This window comes from Typopeltis vanoorti, chromosome 6 (genome assembly GCF_054136105.1).
Source record: "Typopeltis vanoorti isolate ZY-2024b chromosome 6, IOZ_Tvanoo_1.0, whole genome shotgun sequence".
Taxonomy (NCBI): domain Eukaryota; kingdom Metazoa; phylum Arthropoda; class Arachnida; order Uropygi; family Thelyphonidae; genus Typopeltis; species Typopeltis vanoorti.
This window is the reverse complement of record NC_143554.1, coordinates 88264576-88280565: the sequence shown is the minus strand read 5'-3', so window position 1 is coordinate 88280565 and position 15990 is coordinate 88264576. Positions and strand designations below refer to the sequence as shown.

General features: G+C 35.4%; 1 protein-coding gene across 2 annotated transcripts in view; it reads left to right on the top strand.

Moving 5' to 3' along the window:
- The window catches only part of LOC150105677 (polyprenol dehydrogenase-like), a 71389-nt gene extending 55748 nt beyond the window's left edge, over positions 1-15641 (top strand). For both annotated transcript variants that reach the window (XM_090395002.1, XM_090395001.1), the window contains exons 5-7: positions 734-938; positions 5743-5935; positions 15280-15641. In XM_090395002.1, the coding sequence (XP_090251128.1) occupies positions 734-938; positions 5743-5935; positions 15280-15462 (581 nt within the window). In that variant the 3' untranslated portion in view covers positions 15463-15641. The remainder of the gene's footprint in view (positions 1-733; positions 939-5742; positions 5936-15279) is intronic.
- Positions 15642-15990: the final 349 nt, after the last annotated feature.

Below are 15990 nucleotides of genomic sequence, written 5' to 3'. Positions count from 1 at the left end.
AGTAAGAGAAAGAGAGAGAGATCAGAATTATTTGAATCATTTATCTGCTGTCTTTACCACTCCTCAAATTCTGAAGCAAGAAAATCTTAAGCAATAGAAGGTCGAAAGGAGGAGATTCGAGATCGGGCATCTTTTGGCAAGGAATATGCAACCACTCAAAAGCACAATACCTACCTTGTGGCAGAAGAAATCATATAAACATCATAGTGATTCAGCTTTTATTATTCTTGTTACAGCAGTTATTATTATTATTATTATTTAGGATTATGACTGATGTTACTGTATTGTATTATGCCTGTTAATTGCATGTGTTCTTTTGGCCACTTTGCCTATTTTGTGGAATGAAAAACCCTGAGTTTCTAGGAAGAAAACCTCACTGTCTCTGTGTGTGAAACCAGCTAACTTACCTTTAGTTGACAAACATTGTAGTAGTAATTTGGGGTTTGGTTAAAAACAAGAGATCAAATTTAGATGTCTGTAGGTGATAGTGAACATAATTTAAGAAGGCATATTTGACATGAATGTTAGAGAAGTAGATAGCAGAAGAGTTTCTTAGTTTTATTGTTTATTAAAACTTGCATTTATTGGAGTGCTTTGTATCATTAAACATGGGAATGAGTTTAGTATTAAATACCGTAGTAATTCAGGTTCATTAAAAACATTTTTACTCCATTTTGAATTTATTTAATAAATTAATTTTTACTTATAAATTTTATTTTTTCCTCATAATCAGCAGGTATAATGTTTGCTCCATTTAAATTGACAGAAGATAACTTTGAGTCCCATTTTGCTATCAATTATTTGGGCCATTGTCTTTTGACAAAATTGTTGCTGCCTTATTTTGAAGTAGGTTCTAAAGATTGCAGTGCAAGAATAATTAATGTTGCATCTTGTGTGCATTATGTTGCTGATATAAACTTTAATGATTTACAGGGAAGGTAAGTTATTTTTATGTAAATGTGGACATTGTAGATTTTAAAATATTTGTTAAAAATGCATATGTAAACATATAGAAAGTAATATCATAGTAGAGATCTTCTGCAGCTGGGTTATCACACTGTAGCCCAGTCTGCTATGTGAGTCATATTTTGCTCCAAAAATAAAATGAAATAAACTACAGATTTACAGTTTATTTCATTCTATTTATTTCATCCCTCTCATGCTGTTGAAATTTCACATTGCATATTACTACCTCAGAGATTATTAGTGTCTTCTGTAAAGCATTTCCTTAATGTTTTGTTGTCAGTACACTATGTAAACCCAGAGTCAAAAATCATATCTGCAAGACTTTCACCTATGATTCATGAAATTCAACTTTGCTTTTATACTTTTAATTTTCTGAATGTGTGTTCCCTTTGAGAGAACTACAGTGATGTTTTTAACATTTTGATTTATAATCCACTTCACTCTCCTGCACTTTGTCAATCTTGCTGAACTTCAAGTTTGTAGTTCTCTGCATCATTATTTGTGCTCTCTGGTGCTACTTGTACATCATCCTTTAATCCCTTCATAATATATTTAAAGATATTCATTACAAACTTTTTATTCATAACTGTTGTAAAGATGCAAAATTTGCAGCTAAATTTAGTCAGCTCATTGTAGCTGAGGAGCAATAAGATCATTATCAAGCACATAAAATTTAGTACATGAAGCTAATAACAGCAATTGACAACAGGTTCAAAGGCACTTGCCCTCAATAATGCATATGAGATCGACCTGATCTAACCACTCAGAAAGAATGAGGATATAAACTGCAAAAACAACTTGAATAAAAATGCCAAAACGAAACAACAGCTGGATCATTGACTACAAACAAGGAAAATTAATGCAAATGTCAAGACACTATTAGTCACCATAGAAACCAGTATGCAGGAACTGCATAGGGTTGTGCACAATCCTTGCAGTCAAATATATGCCCCACAGATCCTTCCATATTCACTTCACCAACATCTGTGATCTCAGCTCCAACCTTAATAGTGTCCACTACCATCTCCAGTCTAGCAAATCCCCACCTACTTTTCCTGGTAGAAACCCAAATCTTACTTTCCTCCAAGCATTACTCATTTCAGCTTTCCCAACTATACACTCTTTGACTCCTTTAAACCCAAGAATATTGTCTGTGCATATATTCACTCTGACTTATCATGCCAGAGAGCATCCAATCTGGAATTGCCTGACTTTGAACTTCTTTGGTTGAAAATCTCCTTGCCCCACTCAATCAAATTCATTTGCTGTCTCTATCGCTTCTTCAGTGCTACCACCCACTCTGAACTGTTTAACTTCCTCTCCTTACATTGATCTTCTCCAGTCCCATTTCCCTAGCAGTGAAATCATCCTCCTAGGAGATGGCTTTCCTCCTCTAAGCAGGCAGAGGTGCCAAGACATTTGCCATCATCATTAACAATCTTACACATCTTGTTCACATGCCTACTAGAATACCAGATAACCCTAACCATTCCCCAAACACCCTAGATCTCTTCCTCACCAGTGACACTTCTAAGTACACGGTGAATGTAATGGGTTCCCTAAGTAATTCAGACTGCAATCCAGTGCTCGTCTCCTTCCCCATGGAACAACACACAGCTACTCCCAAACAAGAGTAGTTAGTTTGACATTGTTTTCTGCCTTCCAACTCAAATACGTACGCTGAAGTAATCCTTACTGGAAACATACATCCCCTATACTATTCTTAACTGCCATTCCCCCCCCCCCCCCCTCAAGTAGTTTCACTTGATATCTCATCGGTGGGAGCCAGACCCAGAGGTGGTGATACCAAGGTGGAAGTAATGGAGAAGTCATATTTACCTATACCAGTTGCCAAAAGGTGTCATACCTTATTATTAAAATTCTCTGGATTAGAGATAAGTTGATGGAAATTTTTTCACTTGGCTATGCTACCAATTATATATTTTGGTCTGGCTCCCACTGATGAGACCTCAATAAAGGTTGAAACCAGTCTGGGTAGGCCCTTCCCTTAATGCATAGCATTATACATGTCTGCAAGGAGATGTGCTTTGCATTATGGGACATACTAAGGCAAGTGATGAGAATTTATACCATCTTTACCACGAGTTGTCCCAGTCCTGAAAATACTGCAGGTGCAAAACTTTGTTTGCTCACACTTGGATAAAGGATTAAACTAAATATATAATTGGTAGCATAGCCAAGTGAAAAAACTTCCATCAACTTATCTCTAATCCAGAGAATTTTAATAATAAGGTGTGATACATTTTGGCAACTGATATAGGTAAATATGACTTCTCCGTTACTTCCACATTAGAGTCACCACCTCTGGGTCTGGCTCCCACTCAGGTGCAAACTTTGTTTGCTCACACTTGGATAAAGGATTAAACCAAATATATAATTGGTACCATTATGGGGAACTTGTTCCCTCTTGCTCTCTAACAAACTAATGAAAAAATTCCAGCCAAAGCTTTAATACCATCAGCTATGATAAAGAAAATTCACTATGGTAAACTCCTATAACAAACTGTTTCTTTAGTCTGTATCAATTCTCTATAATGAGACAGTCAACTATAGTTTGCATAAACTTGTAATATTTAAGAGATCAAAAAAATCTTCCATTGCAGTAGAGGAGGAAAACTGCTTCCTCAGGCTATGCCATCTTAGAATAGGGAGTGGTGGAAGAACTGTGCAGTGAGTTTTCATTGTTTTTTTCATCACAGTTCAGAAGGTATTTCATGTTCCTGTAATAAATGAGCAGAATTTTAGCACAATAAGTTTTTTTTTTTTTTTTTTAAAGAAAACTTATTGTGCTAAAATTCTGTTTTCCTTTTTAATCAGTGTATGACATGTCCACTTTTTTTGCTAACTCCATTTTTTATATTTTTATGAAATCAAAAGACTAGACAATTTAAACATACATACGTAATTATATAACCGCTTATAATCAAGTCAGTCCCTTCTTCTTCTTGTGCCTGTTTCTGCAAATGGATTTCTGATGAAGTAAGTAAGTATTGGTGCCTTATATTTTTCTGGTTTAAGGAAATGCATCTGGATCTTCATTACCCAGTGAAATCAGGAGCTCTGATTTCTGTAACCCCCCCCCCCACCTCCTTCACACACACACACACACACACACAACATGAGTGTCATTCTTCATGGCACTCATGAAGAATGACACTCATGTTGTGTGTGTGTGTGTGTGAGTGTCATTCTTCATGGGCACATTCAACATACTATAATTAATTGGAAAGCCAGTACTTCATTTATTCAAGGATGGGTATAGCAGTTCTGGAAGTAGTCCACTAAATGGTACATAAGAACTGAACCTGGCAATTAATGCATCAGGCTTCCTAACCAGGTGCCATTTACTTTGCCAGATTGTGCCTACAGGAAGTTCAAGTATAGCAGTATGCATTGTTGGGCATGAACTGGATTGTGGGTACACTCTCTTGGTGGAAGTTATATCTGTATGTCTTTGACTCCTGCATGCTTTGTTGGTTTCTAATATCATCAAAGTAAAACATTACTTTTTCCATAGGGAAAAAGTAATGTTTTACTACTACTTTTACCAGCATTCAGGGCCTTAACATAAACATTAATGATATGCACCCATCAAAACCTGATATTATTCCTCACTGAACCCCACTGGTATGCTCTGTAACCAGTGTTTGCCTTAACTATCTAACCCTAACTATCCTTAACTACATTCTGCATGATTCCTTCCATAAGAAGGGTAGAACACAAGCATTGTAATATCTGATATTCCAGCCTCTGTAGCTTAGTCAGTAACAGCAATGCCATTTGATTAAAAAGACCTGAGTTGAGTCCTGTCTAGCACAAGAAGAATCTTTATAAGAGATTTTTCAACTGGAGTTAGCCCTCCTCATATGGAGGCGGCAGGGTTTTTCATTAAGCAAAAATGACAATCCAGCCAGAAGAACAGACATAATACACTAGCCTCATAGCTTGAGTTGCATTGGCTGTAAATCCAAAACAGCTAGTTTTATATTCCATGCCAGAGATTACTAAATGTGAATCCCCCCCCCATGTGATCTTCTCTGAATTTGAATATTTTGCCTCATATTATTGCTCTCCTAATTCCTGTCACCTCATTGACCTCTTTGATTATTTAACTCCTGAATGTCCAGTCATTTTCGGCAGTCCGGTTATCCAAACAGTGAAATCATCTTCCATGGAGACTTCAGAACATGTAATTCAGACTGGTTTTCCTTTAACTTCACAGATCAAGCTGGAATGGAAGCTGAATTATTCACTGCTAGTAATGATCTAACATGAATTCTATACTTGTCAAAGAATACCCAATAATCCTCATCATTCTCCTTGGATCTTTTTACTCTTTCCTTCCATATATATTGTAGATTTTAGTTCTCTTTATCGGCAACTCTGGCTTTAACCTTGTGTTATATTTACTTTACAGATTGATTTTCACCTAGCCATTCTCATTCTTGTGTCCTTTGGTATTACTGTTTCTGCTTTCCTGATCCAGATACCTGCTTTAGCCGAATAACTGAAATAATCCTTGCTGGAATGAGGACTTTCTTTCCCACTCCACACAAAATCCCCAACCAGTATCCTAAGCCTTGGTTTTAGAGAGAAATCCACAATAAAAATTCAGCATTATGCTGTGTATTATATAAAATTGTTATATTTAAATGTGATACTAAGCTAAAAAATTTTATGTAGATAATGAATGCTATAGATTATAAATGTCAGCTTGCTTTCCTTTCTAAATTATATGTTAATTTTTCTTTTTAGGAAATTTTATTCCAAGTACAATGCATACTTGCAGTCTAAGCTTGCCATAGTTATGTTTACCCAGTCACTCCATCATTATTTGAAAAAATCTAATTATAATGTTACAGTCAGTTGTGTTCATCCTGGTATTGTGAATACAGGCCTTTACCAGTTTATTTGGTGGGCACCATTTATTGGGCCATTGCTTTTCATAGTAAGTTTCATATTTATTTCAAGTAAAATTTAAGAATTATGCTATTATGGTTCCTATATCTTATCTAAGAAATGCATGACATTTCTTAAATTTAAAGCTAAAGCATCTCTATTACTTCAATTATTTTAATTATTTTTTTCTTAAAAATCACAATTTCTCCTGGTTTCATCTTATATATAGTTGCATTCTTCTTTGTATAATTATTTTCTTGTAAAGTGTACATAAGAACTATGCAAAAGCTAAGGGTATAAATTATTTTATTAAATAATTTGATTAGTATCACATGTAGTACAAATTCAGAATTTGCACAAGCCATTGATAGACCATTAGTCGACTGTTAATAATCACTGATATGGAAGTTCAGTGTAAAATTAAAATCATTTTAAAAATGAAGAAAAGTTAACTTAGACTTTCAATTTATACAGGTGAGTGGTGTTGCACTGTACTTCAGGAAGGGAATAAGATTCATGATCTGGAGAAGATGATCCACAATGGGTTTGATATTAGAGGACACATTGCAAGCCTTGCAAAGACTGCATAGTACATTGCTGTTATGATCACATCTGCTATTATTTTATATAGTTTTATTTGGGTTGTCCTAGACATCTGTTTATTGAAGTGTCTGTTCCAAGCATTGGTCAGATCATAAATTTGATCAGATTCGATTAACTAATTTTGTGCAAAAACTGGAGAGGATCTAGAGAAGATACTGGAATGTTGGTTATAAGCAGGGCTGGCACTACCATTTAGGCAAACTAGGCAACCGCCTAGGGCGCAAGCCATGAAGGGACGCAAAACTTCAAGCTATGCTTTATTCATACTTTACTAAAATATCAAAATTAAATAGATATATGATTTAGGTATCGATTCTTTTTCCTTATCCATCACACATCACACTATTTTGCTATTTAACTCTTGGTTCTTTTTTGTTCCTTACCTAAATGATTTGAACTTACCACTATATAAAATTGTTAAGATAAATATTTTAAAATATTAACATTTTAAAATATTAAATTTTGCTATTTTATAACTTTATTTTTGTAAATGAATTATAACAGAGAATTTTCAAATTAATTAAAAAAGAAAATAAAAAAGCTCTATTAATTTGCCTATTAATTTAACCTGAAAGACAATTTTATTTTGTTTAATGTCAATTAGAAACATTTTAGTTTATGAAATAAGGGGCACACTTGTAAACTTTGCCTAGGGCGCAAAATAACCTGGCACACCGACAGTGGTTATAGGTAGAGGTTGAGGGAATGTGTAGATTACTTTTGCAGATTATTATCTTCTTCTTGGTTTTGCATATTAGGCAATTGTTTGCCTGTAACTTTTCAAGGGTTTAAAAAGTCTTCTGCCCATCTCCTCCTGGGTCTTCCTCTCCCATTGGTTTATATTTTCAGGCAATATTTGGCCATCTGTCCTCATTCATTCTTTCTACGCGGTTTTTCCAGTTCTTTGTATAGTTTGTGATGTCTTCTGTTAAGTATGGATAATTGTTTTCTTATTTCTTCATTTCTTATCTTGTTTATTCTTTTATAGCCTGTGAGTAGTCTTAGGAACTTCATTTTTGCAGCTTCCACTTGTCTTTTATCTTGTTTTCCCCAAATCCATGTTTCACTGCCATATTTCAGAATTGGTTTGGCTATTATTTTATATAGTTTTATTTGGGTTGTTCTAGACATCTGTTTATTGAAGTGTTTGTTCAAAGTTTCAATGACTGCTAGGAATTTTTGCTTTTTATATGCAATGTCGATTTCTCCATTGGGGCTTATGTAATTTCCTAGATATTTAAATTTGTTCACATGTTCTGTTACTTTGTTGTGGATGACTAGTTTGCATCTTTTAATTTCTTTACCTTGAAAGCTATTGATTTCGTTTTATTTATTGAGATTTTCATGTCATACTGTTCTATTGTTTTGTTCAGTATGTGTAGATTTTTCTGTAATTGGTCTTCATTTTCAGCAAAAATAACTTGATCGTCAGCATACAAAAGGCTGGTTAATTCTTTATTTCCTATTTTAATTCCTATGATTTGTTTTTCCTCCACTCTTGAAATTTTTTCCCTACACAGTAAAACCCCTTTTTTACACTTTCCAGGAGACTGATGGAAAAAAGTGTAAATAGCAGGAAATGTAAAAAAACATTAAAAAAAGGCTAAAAGATGACTTACTGCTAGTATGTGACTCTACATACTAGATTACAAAATTTAATAACTGAAAATAAATGAATTTACAATTACTTACATTTATCTATTTTTAAAAAATCTTTAATTGTTGAGTTTTTGCTTTTTCTGCACTCTTATAAGTTCCACCTGCCTCTCCAGTGTATGAGGCATTAAATGCTCCATCATCTCCTGATGCACTTGCAATATACTGCCTCAAAACAGAGATAGCTTCCATTGCTTCTTTACTAGCAGAGATGGTAGGTTCTTGATCACAGTCTTCTTCAACCACTTCTTCACCAAGGTGGTTGGAAAGAATGTCTTCTTATGTTTATGTTGATGTGATCACACCAGCATCAACATAATCTTGAAATGAGGAAGACTCGTCCATCACATACCAGTTGTTGGCCTCTGACATATCTTCTTCTTCCTGTAGTTGTTCCTCCTCTTATACAAATGTAACTCCTGCCTTCCGGAAACAGTTGAATATGGTTTCAGGAGTAACATGCAATGATGCTTTGGCCACATAATGCATGGCATCAAGGATTGATATGGTCATTTGTTTTGGGTCCATACCATTATCATGCATAAACACAGTTTTTTCAGCAAACATTTTTCTATATTTCCATTTAAATGCATGGATGATGCCCAGATCTAATGGCTGAAACTCACTTGTACAATTAGGGGGAAAGAACACTAATCTAATGTTTCTGAGCTGCAGATCTTCAGGGTGTGCAGAACATTTGTCTAGCAGTAGTAGTATTTTGTGGTGATTTTCCCCCATTTTAGCATCCAGAGCATGCATGATGGATATGACAATGCTGCTGGTCATCCATGCTGTGCTGTTGGCATCATACTTAGTAGGCAGATTTTTCATGTTCTTAAAACACCTTGGCTTTTTAAATTTACCAATTACCAGTAAAGGTAATTTTTCTGATCCATCAGCATTGACCATGAGCAAAACAGTTACCCTCTGCTTGCTGAGTTTTCACTGTGACACTTCTCTCCTTTAAAACACAATATTTTACTTGGCAGAATCTTATAAAAGAGCCCCAGTTTCATCAACGTTGAAAATATTTTTCGGTTCGTAGCTCTGAATAATAGTCTTTAGTTATAACTGGTAATTAGTTTACGGAATTAACAACGCATATAAAGTATATTAATTAAAGGTAACTTTAATGAATAACTTCTATATTTCGGCAATGTCACATTGCCAAAAGTACAGCCGCTCTGGGCTGGCAGACCATGCCTTAGATACCCACCATAAAATTCGTTGGAAGAAAACAAAAATAATCCATCGCAGCAAGTTTAAATACGAAAGATTATTCAAAGAATCTTCAGCAGCTCTAAAAAATGTTCCTAACCTCAACAAATTTGGGTGCATGAAACTGCCTCAAATTTGGGAGACTTTCATTATGAGAACTTCAGCCCAACTGCCAAGACTACCAAATTAGCCCGCAAGAGGGCACCATTAGGACTTTAGGAACAATATTAGTTTCTTGCTTTCTTCCTCATTTGCTTTGTGTTAGTTCCTGAGTGCACATACCATATCTTTATGTTCCCGAAGATGGCAATGTGACATTGCCGAAATATAGAAGTTATTCATTAAAGTTACCTTTAATTAATATACTTTATATGCGTTGTTAATTTCCGTAAACTAATTACCAGTTATGTCTAACCAATGTATAAGTCTTACTACTAGAAGTCTTTAGTTAATGTTTCCACTGGTTTACAGTTTCCCCTGCAACGCTTACTTTCTCCATACACTTGATTATATGCAATATTGTGACGAGTCTTGAAACGATTAATCCAGCCATTTGATGCAGTAAAACCATTAATCCCCAACCTCGCAGAAAATTCAAGGGCTTTCGCTCGGAGTATAGTACCATCGACTGGAATACCCAACGCTCTCGTAGAAACAAACTACTCCGCCAGGAGTAGTTTGTTTCTCCGGATATATTTTCGTTTTTTGACATAGCACCAGATTGCTTTACGTTGAGTTCAATGCTTGACCTTTTTTTTTACTATCATGGATGCGAAGAGTCCAAGATCTTTTGCTAGTTGCACACATGTTCCTGCATGCCAATCTACACATAGCAGAATTGCCATCTTTTCTTATACCGAAATACATTTTCTGTCTTTTTTCTCCATGCTACTAACATGGATCATTCACCCTCGCAACTTGAAAGCAACTATCACACACTAAATTATGTAGCAGAAATTCTGCAATATACCACGTGTTTCTGAATTGCGACTATGAACACCAACACTGCAAGCTAGTGAAGCGATATTTCACAAACTGTGGTTTATTCACTGATATCTAATATTCACAAGTAAAAACTGTTACTTGGTTGAAGTGTGAGTGTGATTTCACAAATTTGTGTATGATTCTTGTTCACGATTTCAGTACAGCATTTGAATGTGAAATCACATCAAAACACATTACGGGTGCCATGAGCTATTGACAGTTTCAAATTACTGATATGAAAGCTTCACGGTATCAGTTCGTACTGTAATTGAAAAATCACGGTATCGCTCATCACTGCTGCAAGCATGCAAGTCACCGTGATGGCAGAAATGAAACTACAGCCGAAAGCAATGCCATCTGGGAAAATGAGCAGATTTTCAGAAATCGATTTAAATGAGAGGAAATAGATTCAAAACTCAGTGTTGCCACCCCGAGAAAAAACCGCAAATCACGGGAAATAACGTCCACATCAAGTTGTTAATGGTGGGAAGACAATATATCGTAAGAATAGGCCTTAAGACCGGACCAACCGAAAATGACGTAAATGGCAGGAAAACGTAAATTGCAGGGAACGTAAAAAGGGGTTTTACTGTATATATATATTGAAGAGTATTGGTGATAATCCACTTACTTGAATGAGACCTCTATTGGTTTTAATTTTTTCGGTTGTTTCATTATTAATTTTAATTTTAATATAGTTTTCTTCCATTATATTTGCTTTTGTGATTTGATGTGGAGCTTTCAGTTCACACAGTATATTGATTCATTTTGTTCTGTTGATTTGATCATATGCTTTCTCGTAATCCAGGAAGGCCATATATGTTGGCAGGTTAAATTCTATTCTTTTTTCTATAATTTGTTTGAGTGTAAAATGTGGAATCTGTGCAGGATCTTCCTTATCTAAAGCCGCATTGTTCTTCTCCAATAATTTACTTTTACTTATATCTAGATATATTTTCTAGCAGATTATTATTATTATCTGAGACCTCTAGGGTGTCCAGGGCTCATCGAAGGGGGGGGAGGGCTATTAATCACCCAAACCAGCTATCATACCTTCCCTTAAATTCATTCACACTAGATGCACTCACTACCCTTAAAGGCAAATTATTCCACTCACTCATTGCTCTCTTGGAGAAAAACCTAGCTCTTACCCCTTTCTTGACTACAAATAAATTTAACTTCCATGGATGCCTCTGTGTTCTCTCCTCACCTTCCATATAACAAAAAATTTCATCATTTGATATCCTATAACACCAATTCAAAAGTTTATAGTCCTCTATCATATCACCCCTCTTTCTCCTCTTAACCAGAGTCTGCAATCCACACACTCGCAATCTATCCTCATAATCTAAATCCCATAATCCGGATATCTTTGTAACTCTTCTTTGTCCACTTTCCACAGCTTCTTGGAACCTGGGAGACCAAATCTGCAAACAATAATCCAGGTGTAGTCTTATCAAAGCCTTATAAAGAGGCAAAATGACTTCCATATCTTTACATGACAAGGTTTGCTTCAACGTGACCTTTTAACTTTAACACATTCGCTGCCAACTATGAGTATACTCGTAGTTCGTATATGAGCTACACAAGCCAGCTACGAGTATACTCGTATGACGCTTACCGCCGGCAACGAGATTACCGTACTGACCTTGAAGAAGTGAAAATGCTTGGCTTGTGGAGCTAGCAGCAAAACTGTGTATACTCATAGATAGTATTTGCTCTGTACAAGCCAACTACGAGTATACTCGTATGACGCTTACCTCCAGCAACGAGATTACCGTACTGACCTTGAAGAAGTAAAACTGCTCGGCGTACGGGAACAGCCTATGCGGAAGTAGCATGGCAGCGTATGTGTTAAATTCCTATCCACCAATATGCCAAGATCCCTTGCCTCTTCAGTTTCTTGTATAACCCCACTAATATAATATGCTACTGGAACTCTAATCACGCCAAAGTGCATAACTAACATTTACTCTTACTAACATTAATTTGATAGACATTTTTATTTGCCCAAATTTTCAGTCTGTTCAAATCATTTTATAAATGCTGAATATCAGTATCATCCCTGATTGCCCTACCTATCTTCACATCATTGCCAAACAATTGCACATCTGATGTTAAATCCTTCCTGATGTCATTCATGTATAGTTTGAACAATAATGACCCAAGGACTGAACCCTGAGGTTCACCACCGGTCACCTTAAATCTGGCAGATTCACACCTACTGTATATCACGTTTTGATATCTGTCTGTCAACCATCCCCTGATCCAAGGCAAGAGTTTATATTCCAATCCCATATTCTCCAGTTTATGCAACAACCTTTCGTGTGGTATCCTATCAAATGCCTTAGAAAAATCCAACATTATCATAGTGTATCCATTCCCTTTATCCAACTCGGCTGTAACATTGTTATAAAATATGAGCAAATTACAAAAACATGACTTTCCTTTAGTAAACCCATGCTGTTCTTAGATTTTTTATATGGAAAATGGTGAGTGAATGGACTGCAATGCCAAAATGCATTGTGAATGCTAGGAGTTGGAATGAGTTTAAGGTTCATTCCGATAGTTTGATATACATATATTAATCACCCTTGCACGTGAGAAGCTCTAAAGCCTCTTTGTAGAATTTTTAGAGATATTTTAGGTGCACTATAGCAAAGTTGAGCAGATTTGGGACTTATACAGAGTAAGTAGCTAGACAGATGAATAGTAACATCTTGAGCAAAAAATGATTCTAAGTTTTTTTGTAAGCAGAGACTTCTGTGGAAGTGATGTGATTATACTAGGAAGCCTCTGATATAATCACTAGATCTCTCTCTCTTCTCATGCAGGCTTGGAGTAAGAGTCTGCATGAGAAGAGAGAGAGAGATCTAGTCTTAATTAAGGGCTGAGTATTATCAAAGACTTGGGAAGAGCCAAGATCTTTTTTTGTCAGAAAAAGACAAAAATATTTTATGGAAGTATTGAGGATAATAGATTGTGCTCTATTGAAGGATGGTATGAAGATCCGCATTTGGCATTTATTGTAGATGATCTTGAAGTGTGAGATGTTTGTGCATTGCAAGGTTTGCATATGAATGGAGATGAATGGAAATATGCTATTCTCAGCAAAACTGTAGATGGAATTTGACATCAGAAAGAGAAGGCCATTTATGTATATGAGCAAGAAAGTGGGTGAAATAACTTCCTGAGGAGCATCTGCATTAATCAGAAAATCTGAAGAGAGAACACCTTCCACCATTACATGCAATGAATGACCTGAGAGAATACTCACATCTACAATGCAGGTACAAAGAGAGAAAGGTAGACCAGTTTTCTGAGAAGCTCTTGATCCTGCCAAACTGTATCAAATGCCATGGAAATGTTAAGTGTAGCAGCACAGGTTTCTCAGAACCTCTCATGGCTCATGTCCAGAGATTGGTGATGTAAGCAAGGAGATCTGCTGTGGATCTTGATTGGTGAAATCCATATAGGTGTTCACTGATTAGCTGAATGTTCTATAGTGTACAAGTTACTTGTTGATGATTTTCTTCATCACTTTAGATAACACTAAGATGGGAAAAATAGGTCAGCGGTTTGATGGTAAACACATCTTTCTTTTTTTTTTTCTGGAATTGGCTGTTTATGGATTTGCTTTCATGCAGTAGGGTGGAAGTCAGCTGAATATAATGTTGTATAAAGATGATAAAAAACAGATCTTAGTTCAGCAGTACATCTCTTGAAGACAGCTGACAGGATACACTTTTAAGATCAGAAATCTTTTTAATATCTAAGGTGTTCATGATTCTTCTAATTTGTTTCTGACAGAATGCTACAAGAAGCATGCAGTGCAGTTTTCTAGGTAAAGTAGGTGATTTACCTTGATCATCTCTTCAGGAGTTAGATGAGAAGAACGATGCCTGGAGGACAGTAATGAGCCCAATAGCTTTTGTAAAGGACTAGAAGATATGCCTATCATTGGTGTAAGAAGCAAGTTTCTACATTTAGTTGTTTAATAGTCAAACTCATTGCTGTTAATGATTGTTTTACAAATGTTGTGGGCTTTAGTATAGGCTACAAATGAAGCTGGAGTTTGGCATTTTTCTTGATGGCTTGGATATTGGGTGAAAATTTTTTAACATGTGTGAGAGGGGGATGAATGCTCCCATTCTAACATGGGTAATTGTAACACAATTATAATTATTTGAATCTTGAAAGCAGAAATAGTAATCTGACTATGGAAAGGAGGAGTAAAAATCTTGAAGATCTTCCCACTTGGTGTTGTAGTGCCATGGAAAATGAGATTTTGAATTACTGAAGGCAGGGAATTTCACTAGAGATGAAACTTGGATGAAATTGTGATCTGAATTCACTTTAACAGTATAGTTGGAAGAAGTACTGGTTAAAAATGATCCAGAGTGTTAGGTGAGTGCAGAGGATAATCAAGAATTCTAGCTAAAGATGAAAAGTTTGCTTTAGGTCAATGCTTACAGAAAATGCCTTGGCTTCTCTTCCAGCATGGTCAGGGAAATTGGAAAAATAGAGCCGGATAGGTGCATTTTGAACTCCCGTGATGATTTTGTTGATTCTGCAGTGGGTATTTTATTAATAATTGATATCCAAGAATGTCTGAGAACATTTAAACAGAAAACTGGAGGGAAACCATAAATACTGATTGATGCTTCAATGGATCTTTCTGTCTGTAAATCATTGCATTGAATTACATTAAATCTCTAAATGTGTGTCATATTTGAGATTTATCAAATAATAGAGCAATAGAAACACTGAGTTACCACATTATTTTATATACCTTTTGAGGATACAGTTCAGAAAATAATAGGCTTTAGGTAGTAATGTATGTTAATTGATTGATCATTACACATGATGTATAAATTATGTGTAATCATCCTTTTGTTGATTCTTCACTGATACTAATTTATTTATTTACAGACACCACTTGAAGGAGCTAAAACTGTAGTCTTTACTGCACTTTCATCAAAATTAGGGGATATAGGAGGCAAATATCTTGAAGATTGTGTAATCACTGAACCAAGTAAATACTCCCAGTCCAGTGAATTACAAAAAAAACTGTGGAATGTAACATGGAAATTGTTACGTTCAACATACCCGTGACATTTTATGAGAAATTTATTGTAGTAAATGTGCATTCAATTCTTAGGGCCAGTTAGTTTTGAATTACTAAACTTATTTCCTACATTGCAGTTTAGTAAATAATGTAATTTAAGGCAAAAAAAAAAATCAACGTGATTAATTTTACTGTGATAGTATATATACTTAATAAAGAACTTGGTCTTTCTTTGTCTATCTGCTGAAATCAATCCCATATGGGAGACATTTTGTGTGCTGATAATTCCTCCATCTGTAAAATCAACAGAAATTTCCATCCTTCTTCCAAACCCAACCTTCCCAAGAACCTAATTAACAAAAAATCTACTGCCATTCCTTATCTAGGTTTTTTTTTTATATTCCTTATATAAAAAAATTTTATACATTCTTAAAAGATGTAGCATACAGACATCTATCAAACTCTTAACAAAAATCTGAGACACAAATTAAGAGATTGTTCTAGAGTCTAACAGCACCACAACATTCTACAAACTGAAATAAATATGGCTGCCTCAAAAATCTGTGAGACAATCA